The sequence below is a fragment of the Falco biarmicus genome, chromosome 9, assembly GCF_023638135.1.
Source record: "Falco biarmicus isolate bFalBia1 chromosome 9, bFalBia1.pri, whole genome shotgun sequence".
Classification (NCBI taxonomy): Eukaryota; Metazoa; Chordata; class Aves; order Falconiformes; family Falconidae; genus Falco; species Falco biarmicus.
Window position 1 is genome coordinate 11375478 of NC_079296.1, and position 26933 is coordinate 11402410.

General features: G+C 45.4%; 1 protein-coding gene across 1 annotated transcript in view; it reads left to right on the forward strand.

The window, feature by feature from the left end:
• PAPPA (pappalysin 1) overlaps nt 1–26933 on the forward strand; it is a 184554-nt gene that overhangs the window by 116130 nt on the left and 41491 nt on the right. The window contains exons 11-14 of the mRNA XM_056352475.1: nt 9120–9233; nt 9638–9773; nt 13359–13572; nt 22563–22731. Coding sequence (XP_056208450.1) covers nt 9120–9233; nt 9638–9773; nt 13359–13572; nt 22563–22731 — 633 coding nt within the window. The remainder of the gene's footprint in view (nt 1–9119; nt 9234–9637; nt 9774–13358; nt 13573–22562; nt 22732–26933) is intronic.

Sequence of the window (26933 nt, forward strand, 5' to 3'; positions counted from 1 at the left end):
AAAAGCCCGGTGAAGCAGGGGGGGACCTTCTGATTTGCATGGCACAAGCCGTGCCTTCAGGTATTAAGAAAAAGAAGCTACAAGGTTTAACCTTCACACACGCTGGTGTAGGGCCGGGTGGTTGGATAGGGCACCGAAAGGCTTCACCTCCCGAGGTGTAACTGCAGGCAGCTCCCCAGATGGCACATGGTAGCTCCACTCCCCCCGCTGCACTCCCTGGGAGCCCTGCTACAGCCTTCCCTCTCGCTGTTAAATTCAGGGCCTCTTCCCAATGTATCATCTCCCTGGATGTATCCAATTAGGGCCTGTTGACAGCCCAGAGCAGACTTATACCCTTAGGATTAGAGGCATGTGTACGTCTTCATATAGGGAAGGACAACAACTGGGTGGCTGGCTGGCTCGCTGGGAGTGCGGTGTGGGAAGCCGAGCAGCTTGGAGAGGGAAAAGGAGCCAGGGAGAGAGAGATTTGCACCCCCAGTTATCCTTGCATGTGGAAACACTGTGTGATGAGGGTTGCGTGTGGTTTACACAGCATGTTTACATGGTCCATAACCCTAAACAAAGCTGAAAAGCATGACTTTAACTCTGGAAATAAAAGCGCTGGAAACCCCTGTTTTTCTGCACATGAGAAAGTTTTGTTCTTTAAACACACAGATGTTTTTAAATGAAAAATCACTCTTTTGACCTTTCCTGAATGTGATCATGTGGTCAGAGCTGACATTAACCACTGCACGGCTGTTTGCTTCAGCCGCAGGCAAAGCTTAGCGAGCAATCTTCAGAGCTCGTGGTAGCACCTGTGTTGTTTCATCTCTCTTGGAAGCTGCTCCTGTGCCCCGTGTGGACTCGGGGTGGTTCAGGGGACGTGGGGTTAGGTAGGGGGCTAGTTAGGGTCTACTCCTACCATGCTGGAAAAAAAACCCACATTGTTGTTTTTTCCTGCTTTTAGCTGGAAATGTGTAGCTTAATATTCCCCACCAGTTTGTCTCTCTTCCTATCAAAAATGTTGCCCAAGTATTTCTAAGCAACCCTGTCCACCTCAGCCAGTGTGTTATCCTGATGGAGCTCTTCATCGAGCTGAAGTTCTTTAGGGATTTGTCATTGTTGCTTTTGGGCTTTCTTTAACTAGCTGTGTGCTTTCTTCATCCAAGCAAATTTATAGGACCAGTTTTGGAAAGGAAGGAGAGGATGTTACCAAGTAGATTGTAATAAGATCAATCCTGCTTTTCCTCACAGGGGTGCCAAACCAGCAAAACTACAATGAATCCAGTGAGTCAGATCTGCTAATATAAATATAAAAATAAAAATACATTTAAGATCCTTCTAAAGTGTGGTGAACATTCTGCCTTTGACAGTTTGATTTTCTGATGCCAGCTGCTCTCAAATGAAACACTCCAGTCAAAGAAATAAAAAAAGAGGAAAAAAAAAAGTTTTTCTCTATTCTACTCATCAGTGGTAAAAGCTTATGGGATGGGATTGTTTTCCTTTGCCGCAGCACCTCCCCGGCCAGCCTTGGCCCGGATTGTATGTGAGCTTTGCTGGAGTGGACCTAGCTGGTTCAAGTTAGAGACAGGCAGTTTGGGAACCCAAGTGTGCAGCCAACAATAATGTTCTGGCTACTGTATTTGTTTAACCTTGCTCTCCAGTGGATGGATATACAGTCTGTTAAAGCACTTATCAGTCTATAATACCTTCACACTTTTGCGAGCAGAACTGTGGAAGTCATAGGCAGGAGCTTTTGCTGCAGATTGAAAATGTCTTTTAGCTTAAATGAGGCTGATGTTTGCAAAACTGAAGGTATAAGGTCTTGTTTGGGTGCTGTTTCTTTATGCTATCTGCCTAGCAGGTTGCATTTGGCTGCTCTTTCTGCTGGTAGATGTATTTGTGAATTTGAACATAATAGCAGAATGCAATTCAGCGCTGAGTCTAAGAATTATGCCTTGTAGGTGAGATCCCGGCAGTGCTGGGGTGGAAGATGCTGTTGTTTGAGAGCAGCTTCTTTATGTCCTACTGCTGTGTTGAAGAAATAGCAAATGTCTGATGTGAATAAACAGGAGCACATGGCAAATTGCTCAGCTACACTTTCATGTGCTTCACATGAGCCTGCATTCCACGCTGCTGTGCACTTGGAGTTATCGCTTGATTTTGCATCTTTTCAGTGTGTGTTCCTGAATGGCGAATAAAGCAGGGGCAAGGAAGTTGCACTCAGGAGCTCCAAACACTGGTGTTTACTTGTGGGCTTGTATCAAAGTTGACTTGGTTATTAAATCCCATTAGTGCAATTAGTTCTTCTTTTTCTCACATTTTTTCTGTAGTTTCTGGCCCAGGCTCAAATGATGTCTTTGGGGTGATCCTTTGAACCATGCAAAAATCATCTGGTTAGGGTTTTGTTGTAGAATCAAAAATCTATGTTGTTTTTTCCACAGGTCCAGCTAGCATCCTAGTTATTTTGATTACACCTGGCTGGATGTCAAAGCCAATGTGGGTTTGGGATAGGGCCAGTTAGAACTGATTTACAGTTTTTTCAGGTATATCATGTGAAGTTTATGGTTTTATGTGATTTTGATTTGAACTCATCGGTTTTAAATGAAGCTTGCTTTGAATCTGGAGATAACAGAAATTCAAAGGAAAGCTCAAAGAATGCAGGTCTGCATGATTTAAAAATGGAAATATATTGTTCATACAGACTCTTTGGAAGTGGAATAACTGCATTTTTTGAAAAAGTTAAAGTTAATAACACATGTTGAATACACATGCAATCTGGGCCATCACCTAATGGAAACCCCTGTAGCTCCCATTACTTTCCTGCAACTAAACCAGCTTATATGACAAAACAAAACAGCCCTTGCATCTCCCACTCATTTCTGAATCACAGCCCTGTGCTACATCCAAAACTCTATCCAAGGAAATTTCCCTTTGGAAATGAACACCATCATTTTTATTGTAAAGTAGAGGAATTTATCATCGTGTCACATTGCAAACAAACTATTGATGCTGTGCCATATCAGCTGCAGTATTTTCAGACACATAAAGGTCACTTTCCAATGACTAAACAATTCAGCTGGAAATTGGGGCTCTGTGCTGAGAAAGCTGTAGTAACATGCTGATCGAATACTAAATCTGCAAGATCCAGAGACCATCAGCTGCTCCAGGTTGAAAGGGGAGGTGGCTGTGCTGAGGCTGGACATAGCAACCCAGCAACGGGGCTTTATTTCATCTTGCAGGAGATGTAATCTCCTTCCCAACCCCACAGCCAAATCCTGTTCTTCATTACACAGGTAAAACTGACAGATGAGATTTCCTCTTACTTCTGAGCCAACCAAATCTGGGAGTAATATAGCATCAGTGCGTTACCCCCGGAGTTTTATCAGCTTCCAGTTGATCAAGCTTTTCTGTTGATCACCTGCCTGCATGCCTTTGTCCTGGAGCAGGACATGCTGCAGTTTTTCATCTTTTGCCATCAGACCTTGAAGTACCCCAATGAAAACAGGCAAAAGCAGACAAAGAGCATGAAACTTAGGAAAGCTGTGTATCAGACGCAGAGGACAAGGAGAGGTAGGAGCTGCAGTTTGTGAGCATCAGAAGTAAGGGAAAATTGCTGCTGGAGAAGAAGCAGCAGACTAGAAGGTAAGAAGGCTGTTGAAAGAGGGAGTACACAGCTTTCTCTCATCATCTGATGCTTATAATCTAGGCTGCTGAATCTTGGATTTGGTTTGGGCTTTTTTATTTTATTTTTTACAACAACAGGGTATTTTAAACTCATTGTTAGTGCACATAAAAACATAATATATGTACCAGTTTGGAAAAAGTAACTTTGAATGCTTTCCTTAAGTCTTAGAGGCCAACCTGAAATGACCCGATGATGACTTTCATAGTTGGGCAGACAACCGTTGACTCAGATCTTCTGATGAGACAAATCCAGAACACTAATAAAAGAGACTAATCCTAAAGCGTTTCTGACCAGAACCTAGAAGAAAATCCAGAGCAAAATTCCTGATGTCCCTTGAGTAAGCCTATGTCTATAATTTCCATCTGAGCTCTGTGGGCTCCTGAGGTTTGCAATGGTCATAGGAATTGGCCGATTTTTGAGGTGTTTGTTTGAGCCCAAATGGTGGCCTTTTTAATGGTTTGGTGCTCACTAATGCAGGCAATTTCATTTTTCTGGAACTCCAACCCAATTCCCAGCCTAAATGAGAAGAACAGTGCAACAGCTTTCAGAACAGATTGGAGGTCTGTGCTGCAGTCGGCAAACTGGGTGGTGTCCATGTGGCAGTCAAGCTGCCTTATAATATTGGGCAATAAACAAGCAGGAACCTTTCTGGTATTTAGCAACTGCACCATAGTATCTCATCCTTAGTAAGATTAACCTTAGGTCTGCAAAAACAATAGCATATTTAAGAATAAAAGGTCTGGGTGACTGCCAGCCACCTTGTCTGGCAATGGAGAGAGAAAGTTTTCATCTGTAAAGGATGTGTTAAAATGCTGCTCGTGTCATGGTTGGGATTCTCTGGCATGTGTTGAGTTAAATATAAATAACATTCTGCAGAGCAGTCAGCTAAAAATTGTAAATTAATTAGGTTTCAGTATTATGGTTGAAAACTGTTCTTTATCTGGATCTTCAAACAACAGAATACGTTCTGTTGTGCCTCCACAGGTTCCGTTTCAGTCCATGAGTTTTTCTGTGGACTTGTACAACCTCACTTAGGATGTTGTGTGCTCCCCAAATAGACGGGGCTGTGGCTTTTACCAGCAGATCCTGTTCCTGATTGTTCTGTGGCTGCTGTTTTGCAAATGGGACACGGTATAGCCTGTTTCCCAGGAAGCTGTAGCGATCTGCCTGGGTGCAGAAGGGGCAGCAGCATGGTCCCCAGTAGGAAGGAGGGAGGGAGAGGCAGAAGCTGCGTGTGTGGGGACAATAGCCCCTCAACCTTCTCCCCCAGGAGGAGGTTGCTCCCTGCTGCCTGATGGAGAAGTGCTGGCGACAGCCCTTCACAGCCGTACGTAGCTTGAAGACATAGTCTGGAGGAAGCCCCACCATGGGACAGCAGATGGGATTTGGGGAGCAGACAGATCTGTGCGCTGGAGATTTGCTGTGTTTACAGCCGCCTGTGGGCATGCAGACAGGCATGTCCACTCCAGCCGCGGCGTCAGCCGTATGCCAGCACTGAGTAGGGCAGCATCCTAGTTTAAATAGCAGCTTTGCCTGTCAGCATTTAGAATTATTTTGATGTTACAGCGTGAGAGATGAGAACCACCAGTGTATGGAAAGCCTGTGGTGTCTGGCTGTGCTTGCTCAATGGGGAGGACAGAGTGGGATGGCATCTGTCTGTATTTAACCCACTCCTGGGGGAAGGTATATACTTCGTGCATGTATGTGCTAGTTTGTCCTTTCTCTTTGCAACATCTGAGCACCTTTACATGGCTAATGGCTTTTAAGCTCCAGATACCTGTGTGACGTGGGGGAATATCATCCTTGTCTTACAGACGAGGGTCTCGGGCCTGGAGAAGCCAAGTGCTGCCCAGAAGGTTGTAACGGGACCAGGCACCAGGCACGCCCAGGCTGAGGCCTGCTCCAGTGCCCAGCCTGTGGGATCAGTGACCCTTAACCTGTCATTTGTCTGCAAGAGGAGCCCATCGGCACAACCTAACGTTGCCTGCAGCCATGGGTTGAATGGGGATCGTTCACCAGGGTGCCTCCCAACATTTGCTCTTCAGCAAATTCTTCCATACTGCTTTGAAGGAAAACGGTATGAGGAGATGGAGTTGATTGCAGTAGTAGATGCATTTTAGATGTGGCAATGAACTAAGTGCTCCCGATATATCACTTTTCCCTGTCTGCTGACACGTTCCTCGGTCCCATTAAGAGAAGGAAAACAGGAGAGGCGGTTTGAAGAACATGTTGTCCCTGTGATTGACAAGAGGTTGTATAAATCAGTCAAAGGGAATCCTCCAGGCATTCCCTCTTGTGGGAAGATCCCACAGTGCTCTCTGGCCTTGTTCATTCTGTCTCTCGATGTTTGTGTACAAAATGTGTGGGTGGGAGACAAGCTGGATTAGAACCTCCAAGAGGAACAGACATCAGCAATTTTAATTGAAAGCAGCTTCCTAGGGAGGGGTATGACATGGGCTTCCAGTAAGTAGACACAAATAGTCCCCGCATACTTTGGAGCAGATACTAAACTCCTGTGGATTGCAATTGCTGTGTGGATCTGAGAACCTGGATAAGCCCCAGTGAGTGAAGTTTTTGAGTCCTGCATGATGCTGTCATTCTTCAAAGAAAATACTTGAGTGTTTGGTAACACCCTGAAATGTAAAGTACATCTATCCCTTCCCTCCGCAGCTGTCAGGTGCTTTAGCTGTTGTTTTGCATCACTGTAGCTAACGAGGATGTTAGGAAATAATTTATGTCTCATAAGCGTGAATTCCTGTGAATTTGTAGCCATGAGGAGAGATGATGCTCTGTCTTCCAGGCCATTGGAACTTGCAGCTTACAAGTGGTGGTACTGCAGCAGTAAGTGCCTTCATGCTGATGCTATCTTCTAGGGATTTAGAGGTGTGACAGACTCTCCCAGCAAATGGTTCCCAGGCTTTGCAGTTGTGGTGTAGCACTCAATAACAGGCTACAATCAAAAAGGAGATGTATTTACTGTGTGCATTAAAGCCTATTGAGGTGGTGGAGTCTGTAGGTGATAGGGGCTGTTTATCTAATCAGATTGTTATTACAAAACCCTAAAGAACTTTTTTGCCATTAGCTAAGTTTACTAGACAGCAGCTAGTGTAGAAAAAGCTCTTATGGCCACTCTGAATGTCGCGTCTGTTAGACTTTTCCCACACTTCCTGATTATACTCTTCTCCTGAAAGAACTTTTTTCCCCAGTACCACTTTGAAGCACTTGTCTGAGTAGCGATGGATCAGCCTCAGCAGGAGGAAGCTTATCTAACCTGTTCAAACCAGGGCAGTCCACTGAGCCTGCACACCTCAGCTCCACGTGTCTCAGACACAGGCTCTTTATGCAATATTAAGGTTTTTGCTAATATTCTCAGGCAGAAGTAGAAATGCACACAAATCAAACAAGGCATTTAAAAGCTATCAGAGATTTTCAACCCACCTCAACAGGGGTTTATTTTGAGTTTGATTCAAACTTTTGGTGAAGGTCTGGGTGAATTCTTAATACAGGTTTTCACTCATCCATTAAGTGGCACTTAAAATGCATCAAACATCAGTACTTTTGTTTCTTTCAGCCACCTTCTTGGACTAATAGAGGAGGAGATACAAGAGTAAGAACAAAATCATATAAAAGTAAGGAGACCTTTGTTCATGTCAAAGGGCTCTCTGACCATATAAATTGCAGATGTGACTACGATAAATTCCCTAGCTGGAGAGGTATTAAAATAAAAACCATGCTCCCAACAAGAGACAGGCTGCTGAAAATGCAAGGGAGAATTGCGAAATGGTACATGTCGAATTGCTGGCCTGGATTTCAAATGCCAAAGATAGTTTATGTAAAGCCTTGCTCTGCTGTAAAATGTAACACTATCTACTGGCTAGCCTCAATGAAGCTTGGTCCCAGTTGTTTAAAAAAAAAAAAAAACAACTAAAAATCTTCCAGCCCATTAAAGCTGATTTATGTTTTGCCCATAGATTCCTCTGTGCTGGATCTTGAGGGACTCAGATGATGGAGGTGATTACCTCACTTTTAGCCAATCTGGTGTCTCATTCCCAGGCATCCCAGGCTCTCTTTGCATCACCCAGACCTTGCCTGCTGACACCAGGAGGGCAGTTCCATGCAGAATTACCAAGTGGGCATAGGATTTTGAATGGTTAAAACCACCTCTGTTAATTCTCTTGTTTCACTTCAGGGGTTTGGTTTTGTTTTAATAATCGGGGAAATTGCTTATGGGAACAGCTTTACTGACAGCACGTCACCACCTGATTGCTCAGTTCAGACTCTGGTCTTGGAAAGAAATCCAATACTCTCCCCAAGAGTACATAGCTCCAGTTAGCACCTAGCACAGGTGGTCTGTGTGACCAGTCCTAGACTCTCCTGTGGCTCACACAACTGATGGAGGTGGTTTGACCTCCTGGGTTACAATCATAACTCCATTGCCACTATACTGTATGACCCCTGGGAATTCCCTCTATCCCTGTGATTCTGGTAATGACAGTCACTAAGTTCATGAAAGCTTTGGGAATCTTAATAGGTACCCGTCAGATGTTCTGAGAGCCTCAGCTGGAGGCATCCTTCTAAAGCAGTTGTAGCCTCTTGCATGGTGGGCATTTCTCATGTTTGCTGGGGGGATAAAGGCTATGGTCATGCATGTTTCTTTTTAGAAGCAGCTTTACTGAACAGTGCGTCTACCGTTTCTTGTAGCTTCATTTTCACATCTTACACACTGATGGCACTGCAAGGCTTTCTGGTACTTAGATTCTGGCATTTTTTCCTTTGAGCTTTTCATCCATGCTAGCACTTGGAATGCATTTACTCGTTCCTTAGTGGAAAGAGCAGTTTGCTTATACTCTCACTGCTGTCTGCCATGGAAGGTGCTGTAGGTGTAAGGAGAAGGTGATTCAACTTGCAGGAACTAGTTAACAAAACAAGAAACTAGTTTGCTTAAATTGGGTTGTAGAGACAGGACTTTCCTGGCTACACTTACTTCCAAGTTTACATGGCCATCTGTGGCTTCCCTGGGGTTTCAGTAACGTGCAGGTTTAAATAGGGCATTGCTTGAGTATGTGGAAAGCATCTGCAGACCCTCTGTGCTGTGAGTTGGTACGTTCAGAAGCGATCATCACTTTGACTCCAGTGGGAAGAGTCGTGGTCCATTTGGGTGGGTGCAAAGTTCTGAATGCTGTCAGAGACCTTGTGCCAAATTAAGAGGAAACTGTTGGCTGCCATCCAGCTGCTGTGAGTCTTCAGCTCCTTTTCATGTTTCAGTTTTTCTTATTGAGGTGGAAGACCTGGAAACGTAACTTTTGAATAATCTCATGGTATTTAGAAACGTCATTGTTGTGTATTATTTTATTCTAGCAGTGCACCTGGACTTTTTTCCCCGCTTTAAACAGTCATAATGCTTCCTTACTGTCATCTACATCTGTTTTGGCATGTGTTTTTTCTCCTGCAGATGTGTCGAACTAAGGTGATTGACTTGAACGATGGAGTCTCTCAGTACGCCTGGTATCCCTGCACGGCCAACTTCCAGTACTCCCACATGACACAGACCATTTTCTGGCTGAAGGTAGGCAGCACACACGTCACTCAGAAGTCTGCTCTCTGCCTGTCTGTAGAAAGTTTCCTCAACAAGCAAAATACCGTGGGACAGCCTTCCCAGGGCCAAGCTGCTCCTTTCTTTGAAGTATGTTTAGTGCAAAATAGCAAAACAAAGTCTGAGCACTGTCTAGAGAGCCAGTCGTGAAGTGCCCTCCTGGGACGAGGCTATTGAATTTCTGAGGGTACAGCCTCCAGCTGCAGGGCTCTTTGACTGGAGTTTATCTAGTTTGTGTAAGAGAGGTTGGAAGAGAAGACTTCTGTGTGACCTGGGGTGGGAATTGTTATTTTAACAGTCCTGGACGGACTCTTGGGTTTCTTTAAAGCCCACCATGGTTCTCCACCTCAACCTTTGCGGGGCTTTTGTTTTCCCAGGCTTATTTTTCCCAGCCTATGGTAGCTGCAGCAGTCCTAGTTCACTTGGTCACTGATGGGACCTATTACCTGGATCAGAAGCAGGAGACCATTGGTGTGCAGCTGTTTGACACTAAAGAGCAAAGCCATGATCTTGGTAAGACTGTATTTTATTAAACTTCCTCTTTATTGCTTGCTTAATTTGTTGGTACCCCCATTCACAAACTGAACAATACTCCTGCTTGGTTTTTCAAGGATCAGATGAAAAAAAAAAGTGCTTGCTTAATGCTCTAGGACCTGAGTTTACTAGAGTGTGTTGAAAATGAGGCATCATTTTATACAAATGTTTTTCCATTCCTGTTCACTCTGTGTTTCGAAGTGGTTAGTTCCTCTTTAGTCATTAAATAAGCACTATTTCAATGTTTCACACACATCACCCCCCTGGAGAGACATTAACAGTGATACAGATAACTGCTGATAGCAGGGAGTGAGGGACCTGCCCCAGCTGCTGCATTCACCAGGTGTAGTCGGCTGGATCTCTAGTCCTGCTTGCAGGGAGGTTTCCATGGCTGTTTAATGGCCAACATTTTTCATGCAAAGCATTTCAGGTTTGATGAAGGTCTAATACCAGGGCTCTTGCAAACTCCTTGCATGGCCTCAGGCAGATGTGCCTGGCAGAGGCTGTGGACCTGCTAGTTGTGCTGAGGTGCCAGGGTGGACCATACCCTGGGCACAGGTACCTGAACCTGGCAATGTTGTGTCTGGTGCATTGATCCTGGCTGCGTTTAAGCTCCAGGACCAAGAGGCTTACCCTAGCTCCCAACTCCACATCAGGGTACGGCTTGCATAATCCCTTTTGAGCTGTCCCCTGCCCTTTTTTGCACTAGCCATGTCACCTCAAGAGCAGTTTTTATGGAAAGCATAACCCTGCTTCCCCAGCTTTCTGTTTTACCATAACTTTGCAATTTTGACAAGCTGAAACTCAAATGAACTTCCTGCTAGTGATGAGAAAGAAAAAGGACACACACAACTGACAGGTGTTAGGTACCTATCCAGGGTAATATATAATTTGGTGGGGTGTGGAGGAAAAAAAAAGAAAATATATGTGGTGTCTGCTGTCCGAGAACAATCCAAAATTCATAGCAAGTTGTGCAGGTTGAGTCAAAATAGCTCCCAGTTTGCCAGAGCCCCTGGATTAATTTTATCCTCCTCCTTTTGCAAAACAGTGGCACATAGCTCTTTCCCTCTGAGAAATAAATGATGGAGACAAAAGCATGCCAACAAACACTTAATGCAACATTTCATGGAGACAGACAGATTGTGAGAGAAAGAGAACCAGAAAGAGGAGCAAAGAGGAAACTGAGGGTTAGGTTTTGAAATCCTCGATGAAGTTGCAACATGAATTTGGCATGGCTCAAACTGATGCCTGGAGATCTTCACAGCTAAAATGCTGCCTTCATCATTTCCAGAAGAGGCTGGCCTGGAGCAGAGAGGTGTAGGTGGGCTACCCCACAGTTCTCACTTTGGCAGAGCTCCTCGTCACTCTTCTGTCTGAGATCTGGGTGTGACATTAAGTCTTTGTCCAGGATATTGTATTTGATGTGTTTTAATTATCACTGTGGCAAGCTAGTAACTGCAGCTGAGATGCAAACTTAGGCATGCACTGGGTGCAGGACTGACTGCAGACGGTCAGTTGGCCTTAAGCAACAGCTGGTGGCAAGTATGTCCAGAAGGAAGTAGCAATAATTTAAAGCTTGATCGGTCCTCAGAGTGCTAGACGCTCCCATGAGCAAAACACAGTCTATCCAGAAGTGCAGTTTTCCACCTTGATCAAAGCAAATTTTTTCCATGTGAACTCCCAGAAAATAATGAGAAGCTTCTTTTGAGTCTCAGTAGGAGATGGAGAGGTTGGGACACCAAACACCTCGGTGCTGCTAGCTCAGAGCCATTGCAGACACTGGGGTTCAGCTGCCAGGTACTTTGCAAGAGCTGTTGAGCATTGAATAGGTGGATACAGAGCATGGGGACAGCTCTAGCTCCGCTGCCATGGGCGCATGTACTGTCTTGAGTGGCTTTTTGCTAATGAAGGCAGGTTAGTTAAATGAACCTGACCCATTCAGTCCCCGTTTAACTTGTCGGAGTCAGAAAGCACAAGCAACTGCAGCGCAGCTCTGAGGGTCTGTTTTGTTGTGGACACCACCTGAGTGTGAGGAATGAAATTGAAGTGAATAAACAGCCTCATACCATAAGGTCTTTCTTGGCTTTCCATCAGAGAAGGCAGAAACTTCCAAGGAATTTGGGAACCCGGGATTTTGAGTATTAACTGCACCTGTTTGTAAGTGAGAAACGTGCACCGTTCCACAAGGAGCTGATATCAAAAGACCTGTGGGAGGCAAGTAGACAGGGAGGTTATTTCAGGGTCAGGTAAAGACCAAAACAAAAAGACTTTTGCTTTTTTATTTTATGGGGTTTTTTTATTATTACAGGAAGATATTTTTTTTTAATTGGAGGGTGGGAGATAGATGTTTAAAGAGAGTGGTCAGAAGTCTGTCTTAATTCACAGGAAATCACTTTCTAAGGAGAAAAATGAAAACTTTTTTATTCCTTCACTTTTGAGTCAAGAAACCTGAACTGGGAAAAAAAAAAAAATAATAATAATAATAGAAATCCCTGAGCCAGTTAAACATGCAAATATAATTTATTTTATTTCCAAATTTGTAAGTCTCAAAAGGTAGCCAAAGAGCCTGGGCCAAAGCCGTTGCTGGGGGAGCTCCAGTGAAGCGAATGGAGCTGGAGCCAAGCTGATCCTCGGAGTGATGCCACGGAGCCGTGGAGGCAGGGCTTTGCTGGCAGCCAGCAGGCCGTGAATCTCAATTAATGAATTTGAGGCCAGCTGACAGCTGTCTGTCCTTTGAGTTGCCCCTGAGATGGATTTGGCCCATTTGAATTCAATTTGCCTGTACCTGAAGGTGGAAATTTATTCCCAACTATCCCTGAGTACCTTCTCTGCTGAAGAAAAGGGATTAAGAAGTCTCCTTGTCATCTCTGGTGCTTCTGTGCACTTCGCTCTCTGGAGAGACTTATTTTCCCAAGGCACAATTATTTTCTTCTCATAAAAGAGGACCTGTAATACCCTCAGTGGGTCCATCACCCTTGTTTCTGTCTCCAGGAAGATCTTCACCTTTTTTATCAAAGAACAAGATACCCTAAACCTGAAAACCATTAATAAAAAAATCAAAACTGGGCACATTTAGTGTAGAGCTCATGCAAAAAAAAGTTTTATGCTGAGTGCTAATGACATGCACAGCTACAAACAAGCCACTGGTGTGCTGGCCACGGTGCACAAAGCCACCCAGCCTGCCAGCACCATTTGATGCACGGTATAAAGGGTCCAACTGTCCTCTCAGACCGGTTTTACAATAGCGCGACTCCGCTTCCTCCGTGATGGTTGCTCCTGATTTAACAGAGCACAATAGGAACGTAGCTGTGGTCTAAAGAAACCGCTCTGAGAGCCTGCCGTGCTTGTGGAGAGAATGGCAGCCTTTCTTCAGCTGTCTGGAGGGATATACTTCTCTGTTAAGCTCTCCGGAGCGATTTGGGAAGCCCCTCCAGGCAGCTTACCATAACTTTTCAGCTCTATAGGACCGCTCCTATGGGTGAAATGCTTCTGAAGGGCCCACTGCTTCGGGAAGTGATTGTGTTAAGTCTGACCCTTCCTCTGATCTTGTCTCTCCTCTGGCAGGTGTCCACGTCCTGAGCTGCAGGAACAATCCCCTGATTATCCCCGTCATCCATGACCTCAGTCACCCTTTTTATCACACCCAGGCTGTCCTCATTAGCTTCAGCTCCCAGTTTGTGGCCATCTCCGGGGTGGCCCTGCGTTCCTTCCACAACTTCGACCCCATCACCATCAGCAGCTGCCAGCGAGGACAGACCTACAGCCCGGCGGAGCAGAGGTGAGCCTGTCAGCTTGCTTCCTTCTGCCTCGCCACCCACCACCCCCCGTGCCGCCCGCCTGCGCCGGGGGTTAAGAGGAGGCAGGAGGGACACGGCAGCTGAACCCTGCTGACCCTTTTGTGTCGCTGCTAAAAAACCGGCAGTGTTCTCATTGATCAGGATGGATGAGACATTTAACCTGCATGGGATACTGTTAGCGAATTATTTCCTCTTCCTTTCTCCTCCCTCCATTATCCCAAACTTGGAATTGGGGCCAGTTAACTCTTCGTACATTCCCCAGTACGGCATCATTTTCACCACTCACACACCGGCTCCAATCTAAACCGCTTTGTGCTGCTGAAGTGCTACAGGGACCTCCCATGGAAGCAGCCGTGCGGAGACAAAGTGATGCTTGTGCCCTGGCGGGGCCGGATCCTGCGAGGTGCTCAGGCCCGTGCGGCGGGTGCTTGGCCGCCGGCATTCGTGGTGTTTTTATGGCTGGGTAAGGGCCCTGAGTACCTCTTTGGATCTGGCCCATGCTCTGAAAAGCTCTGTGGGACCCCCCAGGATGAAAGGTTTATGGCTACCGTTTTATTCTTGTTGTTATTACAGACACATCAATAGATCACCACCAACCCCTCTCAGTCTCTGCTTTACAGCATCCCACAGAGATTGTGACCTTTCCTGGCCTCTGGTGCGGCAGCTTCATGGATCCTTTCAGCGAGGCAGTGAAAAGAAGAGGGGAGAATTTAGCAAAACCCCTGAAAGAATATTTTTTTTTTCCCTTTGTGAATTCAAAGTGTGAGCAGTCATCATGCTGTAGCGGCAGCAATAGTAAAACAAGATGCATATCCCAGTAAACCTCTGCTCAGCCTCCCAAGCAAGCTGTCAGGTTTTTTGATAATGTTCTGGCTTGGTTTTAGGACCTGCTTTTATTCCCGGAAAGGCAGGAGGGTGAGAAGGGGGAGAAGGAAGGGAAAATAAAATTAAATTAAAAAAAAATAAAAAAAAGGAGTATATCTATAGCTAAATCAATCCAGTCAGTGGGTTCTGACCTAGATTCAAGGAGTCTGATCATTCTATGCAATAGGTTGTATAAATTCAGAGGCCCAAAGGCAGCAGGATCAAGTTTCCGAGGAGAAGTCTAGTTGTGGAAGTTTGGCCAAATCCCAGTGCAGGACTGGGAGAGGCAAAGGGTGAGAGAGACCCACTGGAAGGAGATGGCGAGAAGCAACAGGGAGCTCAAGAGGGCTGTGGCGCAGGACCACATTCTTCCCTCTCAAGTTTTCAGTAGGAATTGAACCATTTGTTCACTTATGAAATTAGAAGTGCTCTCTGTTTAGAAAGTTATTTCCTTAATAAAAAATTCATTCCCCTTAGGCAAAGCTTCAGTAAGCTTCTGCAGCCCGGCAAACTAACCTTTAGAAATCTCTTGAAGAAGAATCACCCGCCGTTTGCCTCTTCTTTTTCTTCTTGGGGTTTTTTTTTTTTTGTTGGTTTGGGTTTTTTGTAGGTTGGTTTTTTTTTTTTGCATTGTTTTGTTTTCATGATGCACTGAACCATCTTAGCCCCTTGCTCTCAAAAACCCCGTCAGAGCCTCGCTCATTCAAAGGAATGGCTTAGGTTTTGCAGGTTACAACGCTGGATTGATCATAAAGTTTCCCATGTCAGTCAAGGAACTAGAAACTCCATGAAATAAAGCCCTGGTCCAAAGCTGATTGAAATCAGTGGGATTTTTTCCACTGGTGACAGTGCTGTAGTGGGGAGTCTCCTGTCTGCCTTGTGGTGGGATAGTTTGGGTGCCCATATGTGCTTCCTTCTGTACAAGTATCTCTGAGCATTTGAGGTGTCCAAGACGCAGCGAAAGCTGTGCATTAGGTCCTGCAGCAGGAAATAGGTGACGCCTTTGCTGTCCCCTGCCATCTTTTTCCTTTGTTATTTTACTCAATCCAGGAAGAATATAGAAAGATGGATTTAAAAAAATGTATTCTTAACCAGATCAGAAGCGGGATGTAGGTTTTCTGCCTCCCATGCTCATGGTCTTCCTACCAGACTCCCTTGGAGTGACAGCCCCACACTGCCTGCCCTTCCCTTCTCCCCTTTCCCCACAGTTGCATTTGCCTAATACAATGTTAAAATATTTATTTATTTTTTAAAGGAACTTTCCTTCCTTATGTGTAAGCATCAATTTTAACCACTTTCATTCTCCTTAGGTCAACATGGATATTTTTGCCTGCTCTTTGGCTTCTTTTTGCAAGAGATATTATTTCTCTCTCTTCGAGGAGAATTATTTTGGTTGGAGAGGATTTATAGCCAGATACAGACACTTCTAGGCAAGGGTGCAGATTTTAAATATGTAAGGGAAAAGAAATATATTGGCCCTTGAAAATTAACAGAGCATTTATTTTGAGGGTGAATGGATCACTCCCATGGGTTAGTGACAACTTAATAACTGAAAATAAAGCATGTACTCACTCTTTTTTCTTAAAACACGTAGTAAAGTTAGTATTTTAGAAGAGAAAAAGGAGCTTAAATGGAAAAGTCCCATTGAACTTTATAGGTAGTTGTCAGCCATCGTTACTTCTTTTGAAAATCCATTCCATCCTTCTGAAGACATTTATAGAGAGGTTGAAAAAAAAATATTCTGTACTTTCCAGTTGTTTTTTCTGCTGCAGTTGACCACAGGCTCGGTTTTGTTTTTAGCAAAAGTTTACCTCACTGCTGGAGATGTGCTGTAAAAACAACACGCTTTATTTTCACATTGCATCCTTAGACCAGACATAATTGCTCAGTTAGTTTTTCTTCTGTGCTTTATAGCTCAAATTATTATACTTTTATTATTTCCTATTTAGCCTGGTGGAGCAGACAGTGAAATAGGGAGGCAGAGGCAGAGGTAGAACTGCCCACCCTGCATCACTCCGGCAACAAGCAAGCGTGGTGCCTTGGGGCTGCCTTCAACGGCGGTTCCTCAGAAATCAGGGTTTTGTCCTTTTTGCCAGGTGCAAGCATTAGCTGAGGGCCTCCTATCCCTGGCAAGGCAGTTCTTGTGAAGTGCCGCTGTCCCTCGGTGGCATTTCCCTGCCATGTTCACCAGACCTGTCCCCTCCTCCATCCCGCCTGGTGCCCTTTGCTCCTCTCCTGGAAACTGCAGGCAGCGGGCGTGAAAACCCAGGTAGATACCCCAATTCAGCTGTCAGAATTGTGGATTTTAGGAGTTTCCAGCTTTCTAATCCCCCATTAACTCTGTGTTTGTAACGAAGCTAAGCCTGCACACCCCCGGAGCAGGCTCTGGCCGCCCGCAGCTCCCTGCTGTGCATGCCCCATGTCGCCAGCTCCCTGCACTCTCTAGCTAGTGTAGCAAAGAGATTTTCCTTTCTTTCATTTGGTTAAAGCTTGGCGTGAACTCAGCGTTACGGCTGCAAAATTGCTTCTGCAGGGGAGATTTTGGGCTTACCTTCCTCCATCAGTGTGCACAGCTGGGTGTTTGACAGCTGGGGGGGACCAGCACTGGAGACCAAGACTCACTCCTGGCCAATGTGCCATCGCCTGCCCTGGCCCTGGCCTCCGTGGGGGGCCATCCTCCTCCTCCGGGCTTCACCCTCTGCTGCCACAAGCCAGCCCGGGGAGACGCAGCCCACTCCAGCTCTTCTCTTTGTCTTGCTCTCTCCTGCTGTCAGCTTCCCCAACAAGAAATGATGAAGATAAATCTTCAGCAGCGGAACAAATGCAACCGGCCTTTATAACTCTGGTTCTTTTTTCCCCCTTTTTATAAGGGTGGGGGGGAAGGGTTTCCTTTTTTTTTTTTTTTTCTGGTGTGATTTAATGCAGCTTTCTCTTTCACGATTCAGCCGTCTTTCCCCTGCCCTGCGTTCTGTCATTAAAAGCAATCTCTGTCAGCTTGCTTCTGGTGAAATTAATGAATTTCTCGCAGAACTGTTAATCATAGAAGCTTTGGTCCGTGACATGTGTTATAATTCAGTGGGTTTTTAACCTTCGCCCCATTTTGGTAATTGGCAAACGGCATCATTTGGCTTTTATTAAAGTGGAAGGCGATGCGTTTTCTTTGTTTGTCTGGACAGACTCTGGCAGGGAGACCTGCAGGGCTGCTGACGCCCAGGCACACGGTCCCGCTTCCAGGCTGGCAGGGAGGGTGAAGGAGCTTGGAGGCCTTTATCAGTTGAGTACGGACTCCCCCAGGCAGGAATCCCTCCCACAACGGGATGCCAACAGGCTCAAGGCAGAGCCAGTCCCCAGGGAGAACATCTCCCTGCCAGTGGTGGGGACGGTGGTCTGCACCAGGGAATGTGGCTAGAATATATATACGCTTGGATTAGAGAGAGAGAACCTGTTCTTGCCTTTGGAGGGATCTCTACAGAGGAGAAGACAAACCCACCATAAGGGTAAATCTGTTAGAAAAACCATCAGCAGCTACGCATGTGTGAGCTGTACATGTGGTGGTGTAGAACAAAACCAAAGTGTGCTTCAGATCTGCAATCCAGGCTGGCCTGGGCTGCGGAGAAGGAAGTTTTTCCTACGTACAATAGGTAATGGTGTGGCTTTTCTCATAATGAGTGTATACCCTGAGCTTTTATGCTCACTTATGCATATATATGTGCCAGAGCTATCATGAAGGAAACAAATAATTAGGGCATTATACTATGATGAGTTCTTGGAAAAGTGCTTGACCCCAGGGTTAGGAAAAGAAAGTTTGGCTGCTGTAAGCTTTTCGAAAGAGGAAGTCCTGGATTGTTTTTATGTGAGGAGGGAAGAGTTCCACTTAATTGTTATAATTCTCTATAAACATGTTAAAATACAAATGTTTCTGGGATTGTGTCACTAAGACCCCAATTTAGCAAAGCCCTTAGCTATTTGCTTACATCCCCCTGTAGTCAAATCTATCAGTGGGACTTAACTGTGCTTTTGAAGTTAAGCACATATTTAAGTGCCTTGCTGAATTGGGGCCAATATTGGCACAGAGAAATAAAGATTTAGAGGTTAATGACTGAGCTTATTTAGATTAGGGATGGGCAGAATGGATTTGAATAAAGGAAGAACTGGCTCAGAATGTCAGCCTACATATGAAGCTAACTCAGTTCAGGGCTTTTCACATCACTGAAATGGTCTGCCTTGATGGGTGTTTTTAACATGCCGCAGGCAGAGGAATGTGTGCAAGAAACCCACAGATCCTTGCACTCACCTTGGAGCTTGAGTGTTGCTTTGGGAAATCACACACCACCAGGGCAAGAACAGGAACAGGTGAATCCTGAAGTAGACCCAGTAAAATAAACACTGTCAGGAAATATCTGAGGCACTGACACTTGTTCGTTACATGTACGTCAGAAGATCATTAGAGTGGTCTGTGGGTGCCTTGCAAAGCTTTGGTCCAGACCAACTCACATTCCCAGGTGCATTCAGAGAGTTAGGATAGACCAGGGATGATTTGCAATAGGTAGTTTTGGATGAAGTCACCCAATTTGGATTGCAGGACAACGGGATAAACTGCCCTATGACAGGAATCAACACGAGTTAAAGTACAAGTGATTTCAGTCTCAGATCCTCTATATTGTTTCTTTCCTGAGGAATGCATAGTTTCTGGAGCCTGTGATGATTAACCACTGTTAAATGGCAGGACCCACAGTTCTGCAATATGGATGTGATGGGTCCTTTGTCTCAACTTCCTACTTGGAGATATTCATTTCTCCTTCTTAATTCTGCCTTTGCAGAACTCAATTCAGGATTGTGACTTCAAAATTCATTGGGATTTACGGCTGACAGTAGCTGATACCAAATTGGAACCAGTAGCTAGAGAACCAGAAATATTTAAATTGGAAACATTTGGTGGCAGTGGTTGGTTTTTTACAAAAAGTGAATGGCTGTATTGTTTGTCACTGAAGTCATTCATATAGAGTTACAGACAGAGCAAGCTGCCCAGATGATCTGCTAACTGAGGCATAATCTGGAGCCTGGAGGGGGGGGGCTAAAAATGTTCCCTGGCCATTTAAGAAGACCACAAGGGGACTTGTAAACAGAAAGAAGAACATCACAATAAGTGTTTCTTAATGCCTTTGTCTGTGGCATTTCAGTTCTGTAGGACTTTTAAGCCCAGGCTTGCTCATCTGGTGCCCTGATATGAACTCAAGAAACCAAATTCTTTTTCCCCTTTACATTGATGGAAATGAAAAGCAATGCCACTGATTGCGGTGACGTTGCTCCAGATTTCCCTTTGTGCAAATTGCAAAGGTTTTCTTAGGCTCATCCTTCCCTCTGAAGCTGCTCAAGGCTGAACTCAGTGCTACATAGATGTGTTGCACATTGATTCACATAAGTATTAAATTAAATAGGTCTGCTATTATTTTGTTTTTCCAACTTTAGCGCACAAAGGTTTTCAGATTTTGCGGGAGTTTTGCAATGGGCAGTCAAGGTTCGCAATACGCACTTCTGAGAATGGCTTGGCAGTAGTGCTTGCTTTTTTCCTCAATGAGTCAACTTCCTCATTTCCGAAGCCCTGGCACGGGAGCAACTCGTTTTGCAGTCTCACCGCCTGAGAAACGGAGGGGAGCAAAGTGACAGTTAGCTATCATGGGTAGATGTAGCTGGGACATGTAGGGAGGGTTCAACAAGATGTCATCCATCATTTATGCTCTCACTCAACATCCATGTTCAGATGTTCTTGCTAACGCCACTGGGTGACTTAGCTAGCAGTGCTGCGGGTTAACAGTAAGGTACCGCTCTTCTTGAGAAGCCACAGCACGTGAGGCTGCCGGGGCTCTGCTGCCCTGGGTGATTCATGTTGGGCATTGACACGACGTTGCATGTGGCTGTTCTCCTCACCTCATTTCTCTGGAAGAGAAGACCACCTGGGCACGAGGATATGCTGTCCACTTGCTCTTCCACCATCGCATCCACAGCCTTGTTGACTGGTGGAAAGTGAAATTGATGGCAGTTCAAATTTGTATGTCAGGCTGTGAGTTGCAGTGACTGGAAAACATATGTGAAACCCTTGGTATGCGGGGTGGGATCCTGCTGAAAGCAGAATCACTCCACGTAGGTCAGCTCTGGCAAAGGATCACCCGTTCTGCAGAAGCAGTGAGTGTCACTGTTGTAGTGCTGATAGACAGGGCGCTGTTTGTTGCATAGAAGGGGATCGGGTTGGCCAAGACAGAAGTGGAACTCTCCTTCCTCAGTCCTATCAGCGGCGATACTTTGTGCAGAATGAGGAAATAAGATCTTTCTGCATGTAGAAATTGTTTATGGCTCATCGCACTCCAGGGAAGGGCTGCCACTGAACACGCAACCTTAAATTACAAGCAGCGGGCGCTTCCCCTATAGCACTAGTCGAGGGCAGAGAAATGAGTTGTGGAGGTACATAATAGGATCATAGAATCATAGAATCATTTTGTCGCCTGATCTGATCTAGAGCTCAGTAGAGACATGTACAGATGTGCTTCTCTATCAGTAACATGGGGATAACAATACCAGCACAAGTATCTCACAGGGGTGTCACGAAAATTAATTAGATAATGTCTGCTCAATGCCTTGAACACAGCAAAATACCATGTACATGCTAAGTCCTGTGCTTACTAAGGTGGATGCGATTTTTGTGGCTGTTAACCCTTTCTCTGGGAGAGGGGAATAACTTGCATGTAATCCATTTCAAAATATGTGTATTGGTGCATTGCTTTCCCCTTTTTATGTAACTGTCTGTTTTAGGTTCTTCCCTACCCACATAGATGGTGAAATAAGTCAAGGTTTTCCCTCCTCAGAATTAATTACACTGTATTTAATTTAAATTCATTTTAATTTTCAGCAGAGGCATATTATCTTGTAGGAATCCTTAACCTCAGAAATTTTGTCTCTAATCCAGCAAAAAATATTTGCATGTAGAATCATAGTACAATTTGGGTTGAAAGCAACCTTTAAAGGTCATCTGGTCCAGCCCCCGCCCCCTGCAATAAGCAGGGGCACCTTCCATTAGATCAGGTTGCTCAGAGCCCTGTCCAACCTGACCTTGAATGTTTCAGGGGTGGGGCATCTACCACCTCTCTGGGCAACCTGTTCTGTGTTTCACTGCCCGCATTGTAAAAAATTTCTTCCTTATATCTAGTCTAAATCTACCCTCCTGCTTCAAGACTCTCAGCATTTTCATTGCCCTTTAGCTGAGGGACTGCCCCATACTCACATTCGAACGTTTGCTATAAAGTTTGACTGAGGTCATCAGAGATGGTGAAAGATTTTGTGTCAACCAGACATCTCTGTGTATACAAAAATAAAACAAACCCCTCTTTTTACAAGTTGTGCTAAATGTTACAATAATTTACTGTAGGGAGAGCAGACAGTTTCTGTCCAGGGAAACATTTTATGGATGGCAGGACAGCAACTGGAGAGATCTGAAATGACAGCATGCTGCTGAGCTTGATAAGAGCTTATCAACACAGCTACACAGCTGATGTTTGGTGTTCCTTGTGAAGTGGAATAAAATGAATGTGTTGATTTCAATCACATTATTCACTCGAGTTTCTCAAAGATAAGAATGTCTATCACAAAAACCCCTCCTCACACGTACACACATGCACGCTTATCACTAGCAATATCGGACACTCCTGAATTCAGCAGAGATTTTAAATTGGATGGGATGTAAGGACTGCTCTTGGAGGGAGAGTGCTTTTGTGGGATGAATGGATGGATGCACATTGGTACAGGAGTAGAAAAGCTACAGCGCAGGTGAATGTTGCAGAACGGAAAGTAATTCTGCAGAATTGGCAGGCTCTTCCCTTTTGCCACAAGACCTGTACTTCGCTTTCAATGTCATTGCCATTACCACTGTCCCTGTCCTTTGAAAGACATAATTAGACAGCGTGCTCATTGGTGAGGAGCCCTTTGCCACACTGGGTTCACTCTGTGGTCTGTGTACCGGCTGCCTGACAAGTGACGAGTTTGCCAGTCAGACGCGCTTGCTTTTGTGGAATGAATGATTAAATAATGAAAGCATCGCTTCTTGTCTCCCACCTAGCTGTGTCCACTACTCCTGCGAAGCCACCGACTGCCAGAAGCTGGAGATCGAGAATGCACTGCTGAACTGCACCGGTGGCGGGTGGTACAACGGTGACCAGTGCAACGTGAGCTGCAGGACAGGCTACATTTTGCAAGTCCAGCGAGATGATGATCTCAGCAAAAGCCAGGTTTGTTCTGCTGGTTTTGTATGACCTGCAAGACAGAGATGAGCAAACAGATGAGGTGAAATTGAGAAATAACCCAGTCTAACCCCCAAAATCTCAGCTCAGCCTTGGAACAAGGCTTTATTCAAATACTTCTGATCAGAATAGGAGCCATCTGACTCTGTAGGAAGAGGCACTGACAGTGAGCAAAGCTCAGATGTTCCCCAAATTCAGGAGTTTTCAACCCAAAAGGTTTAAATATGTGTTCAGCCCTTCTTTGTCCTCACTGTTTGGCTCTACTCACCCAAACAGTGTTTCTTAGGCTGGTTTTTGGAGGTGTGGTGGTTGGGGTTTTTTGCACAACTTGTTTCTGGGCAAAATATCTCATTTTTATTCCTTGGGTTGAGGCTAATGATGTCTTAACTCCTTTGTAGTGTTTCAGTCCATCTCCTCCACACCCTGACACTGCAGAAGTGCATGGGATCACAGGTGTGGAAAAAGCACCTAAACCTTTTTGCTTCCACACAAATCACCAAAAACCTTCCCCCATGCACCAGGGAGTGCTCCCCATCTTCTCTAAGCCATGCATTAATAATCCCGTTCCACAGCAGCAACACGTCTTGATGCAGTGATTGGGGTATTGAGGGAAACTATCAATTTCTTTAAACATTAAAAAAATGCAGGTCCTTTGTGGTGGGGGAGGTGGATGTGCAGCATCCAGCCTTGGCATGCCTCTAGGAGCAGGGTGCATGGGATATGTGGGTGCAGGGCAGACACCCCAGTTTGTGCTCTTCTCTCTAATGCTGCCGGATCCTGTGAGTGCAACGTGGGGGTGGTTTCCCCGTTGGCACCTTCTTGTGTGTGGTTGGGGCAGCGCACGCATCTGGGGCCGGGGAGGGCTGGGGGCAGGCAGCCACGCGCAGCAGCCTGGCTGTATTTGTGAAATACCATGCTCTTCATACGCTCGCAAAGTGGGGAGACAGAGTGGAGGTGAATGAGTCAGCCCTTTCAACTCAATTACAAAACAAATACAGGACCCTGTGAGCTGGGCCTCTTCCATCCTAATTGGCATCAGCACCAGAACCCCAGCTCCAGCTGAGCATTTTTACAGAACAGAAAACAAGTTCTCAAATGAGCCTGAATGGCTGAACCAGGAAATAGTTGGAAGGGATCTGTACGTTGAGCACACAAGAATCCCAAACCAAATAAAACAGCCTAAACATGGTTCACCAGCACTGTGATATTTAAACGCAAGAAGTACCTTTTGGGGAAGCTCAGCCAACTGTATATGGTTTTGCTGGGAGAGGTTTGGTTTCAGAGCCTTGATCAGACTCATATGACGGGAGCAGAGGATTTTAGCACCCCTCGCTAACGTGATTCACTGCCTATTACAACACGCTTCCACTCGCGCTGGTCTGCGATTGCACTTCATTGTCTTTTTTCCACCGATACAAACCCTGAGGCCAGGGCTTGCTTTTGCTCAGCGCTGTGCGTTCACAGGGAAGGAGTGGAACATCTTAAAGGTATCCATGTTCAGCTAAGCACATTAAACACAGGCTTTAAAAGTTTATTAGTGTGTTTTGGAGATCCGTTAAAAAGGATTGGGCAGTTTCTTTCACTGTGTCATCTTGTTTTATTTCTTTGTGCCACGTACTTCAATCCAGAACTTGTGGAATGTGTAGGTAAGAAATGGATTATCTGAGAATGTCCAGAATCCATGGTTTGGGTTCCTCGTATTGTGTTGTACTGAATTGCACTTGGCTCCTTCCACAATTGCTTCCCAGCTTCAGCCCCTCTTCAGGTCACAAGTATTTGGAGATGAGATAGGGCCATGTGGCTTGTTATCTACGGTCAGAGGGACTCCCTTCATGATCAAGAAACCTTGCACGGAGCTGTTGGTTGTTTCACCACTGTCATTTAATTGGATATTTAGCTTATTTGATGGATTTGAGGGCCCAGAGCTATTTTTCTCATTTAACTGACAGTGTGGGGGGACTACACGAGGAAGGGGAGGAAGGAAAGCAGCTTTGCACACGCTGTTTCACACTCTCAGGTATGAACGAGGCTGAGGTGAGGTAAAAAGTCTCGAAGAGCAAACTGAACATTGGTGGCCTATGACCACTGTGTGCTGCTGCTGATGGACAGACCAGTGAAACCATCCTGGTTTAGCATCTGAATCATATTTGTCTTCCCTATTTCACTGAAAGACAGAAAAAAAGGGTGAACAGAGAATTAAAAGAGAAATTTTCAAAAGCACCTCAGAGATGTAGGGGCACAAGTCACATTTCAAATCAATCTTTTATATCTGAGGGGTCTTTGAAAATCTTCTTAACAGTTTCTGCACTTTCTGGCCTCTGTGTCTTCTGAAGCCACCATTTTAATCAGTCTTAAGGCAAAAAAATCATTCATCTCTGCTCTCTGAGAAGCTCCCATTCCCAATTTCTGTTAAAACTCCATAAAATCACCAAACCCTAAAAACCATCAACACTATGTGCAATAGAAACTGTTTGCTGTTTGAAAATTAAAAAAAGCTGAGCTGTTTACAGACTCATAGGCTCTCTCTCATCCTCACTGAGGGACTTCAGCAACAAAACCAGAAAAGGGCTCACATAGTGATGGAGCAAAACCCTTTGTGTCTCTTTTTCACAAAGAAGATCTCTGGATGTTTTCATTTCCCCCCTATTTCTTCCCACCCTCCTGACAACTCCATCGCTCTTTCTTCTCTTCTCTTCTCTTCTCTTCTCTTCTCTTCTCTTCTCTTCTCTTCTCTTCTCTCTTCTCTTCTCTTCTCTTTCTCTTCTCTTCTCTTCTCTTCTCTTCTCTTCTCTTCTCTTCTCTTCTCTTCTCTTCTCTTCTCTTCTCTTCTCTTCTCTTCTCTTCTCTTCTCTTCTCTTCTCTTCTCTTCTCTTCTCTTCTCTTCTCTCCCTTTTCTCCCTTTGTCTTTCACTGTTTTCCTCCCCCTTGCCCTTTGCTGAAAGCCCCACTCATTCAGTTACTTGTTGTCATCTCTCCTTGAAGCTACCACCACTGCTGCTCTGGTCAAGAGGTGTTATTTAAAACCCAGCAGCTCCCTAATGTTGTGCAAAGGCGTCATCAATCATGCCAGGAAAAGAAAGCGCGGCTCATGTGGGTTCAATTAGAGGCACAGTAGTGGGCAGAAGTGGAAGAATACTTAGAGGGGAGGGCACAGCTGTTCATTTTTAAGGAGAGGAAACTTCACACTTGAAGCATCGCTTGAAGAAGGAGCCGGCTGGGATCTTGGGCAGCAGGAAGGAGACATGAATTCTCCCAGGCTGTTAAAAGTCCCAAGGAACAAATCTTTCTGGCACCGTATTTAACTTTGCATCATCTTCACTGTACTGCACACTGTATTTTTGGAGGCTCTTTTTTTTCCCTTTTTTTTTTTTTTTTCCTTCTTGCTTGCCCTCCCTCCTTGCGTAAGCCTCCTTTGGAAGGCAGGACATGAAGGGAAGCGGTTGCTGTGATGCCCGTCAGAGCAGCACAGAGTGCCCAAAGTGACAGCTAATAAACCAGAGGAGAAAGCCAAGTGCTTGGTACAGGCTGCTGTGAGCTGGGTGACCTTGTCAGATCAGACAGGTGAAACAGGCACGTGTCTGCTTAGGCTTCGGGTGGAAGATCTGCAAAGGCAGATGCAGATGCTGCCGCTAAGATCCAGTGCCAGGTCCGATGGCAGCACTGCTGAGGCTGTTGACTGGAAATACGCCCGAGGTGCAGCACGGTGCTGGGGAGAGATGGGCTCCTGCTCAGCAGGCTGGAGTCCTGTCCCAGGGCACTGCAACGATCCCACCTTCAGGTGGGATGTTGCAAGAGGGAGAAGCTGAAAGCTGGTGGGTGCCATCTGCCATCGTTTCTGTGGTAGGTCTGACCTCCGTGCTTTCTGTCAAAGCCCCTAGTCTTTCTTTGCCTCCATTGCAGGGAACGGTCTCTGTTATGTTCTGCTGCAGAAACGCATGTGCTCCTATTGCTTGAAGTGATGACATGATAGACATGCTCTAAAATGTGCCATTATTATGTCTGACCTTGAAAACCTCAGCTTCCATCATACAAAGTGTGGAACAAATTACTGGGAAAAGCTGAGAATACAGGGTCTTGCCCACATGGGTGCAGATTCTCTGGGTGGGAATGGCCTTGCCAGTGTGCCAGGAAGAGGAAAAGCCATATGGGTCTGGAAGGAGGTGACTCTTCCAGATTTGGTTACTGTTTTT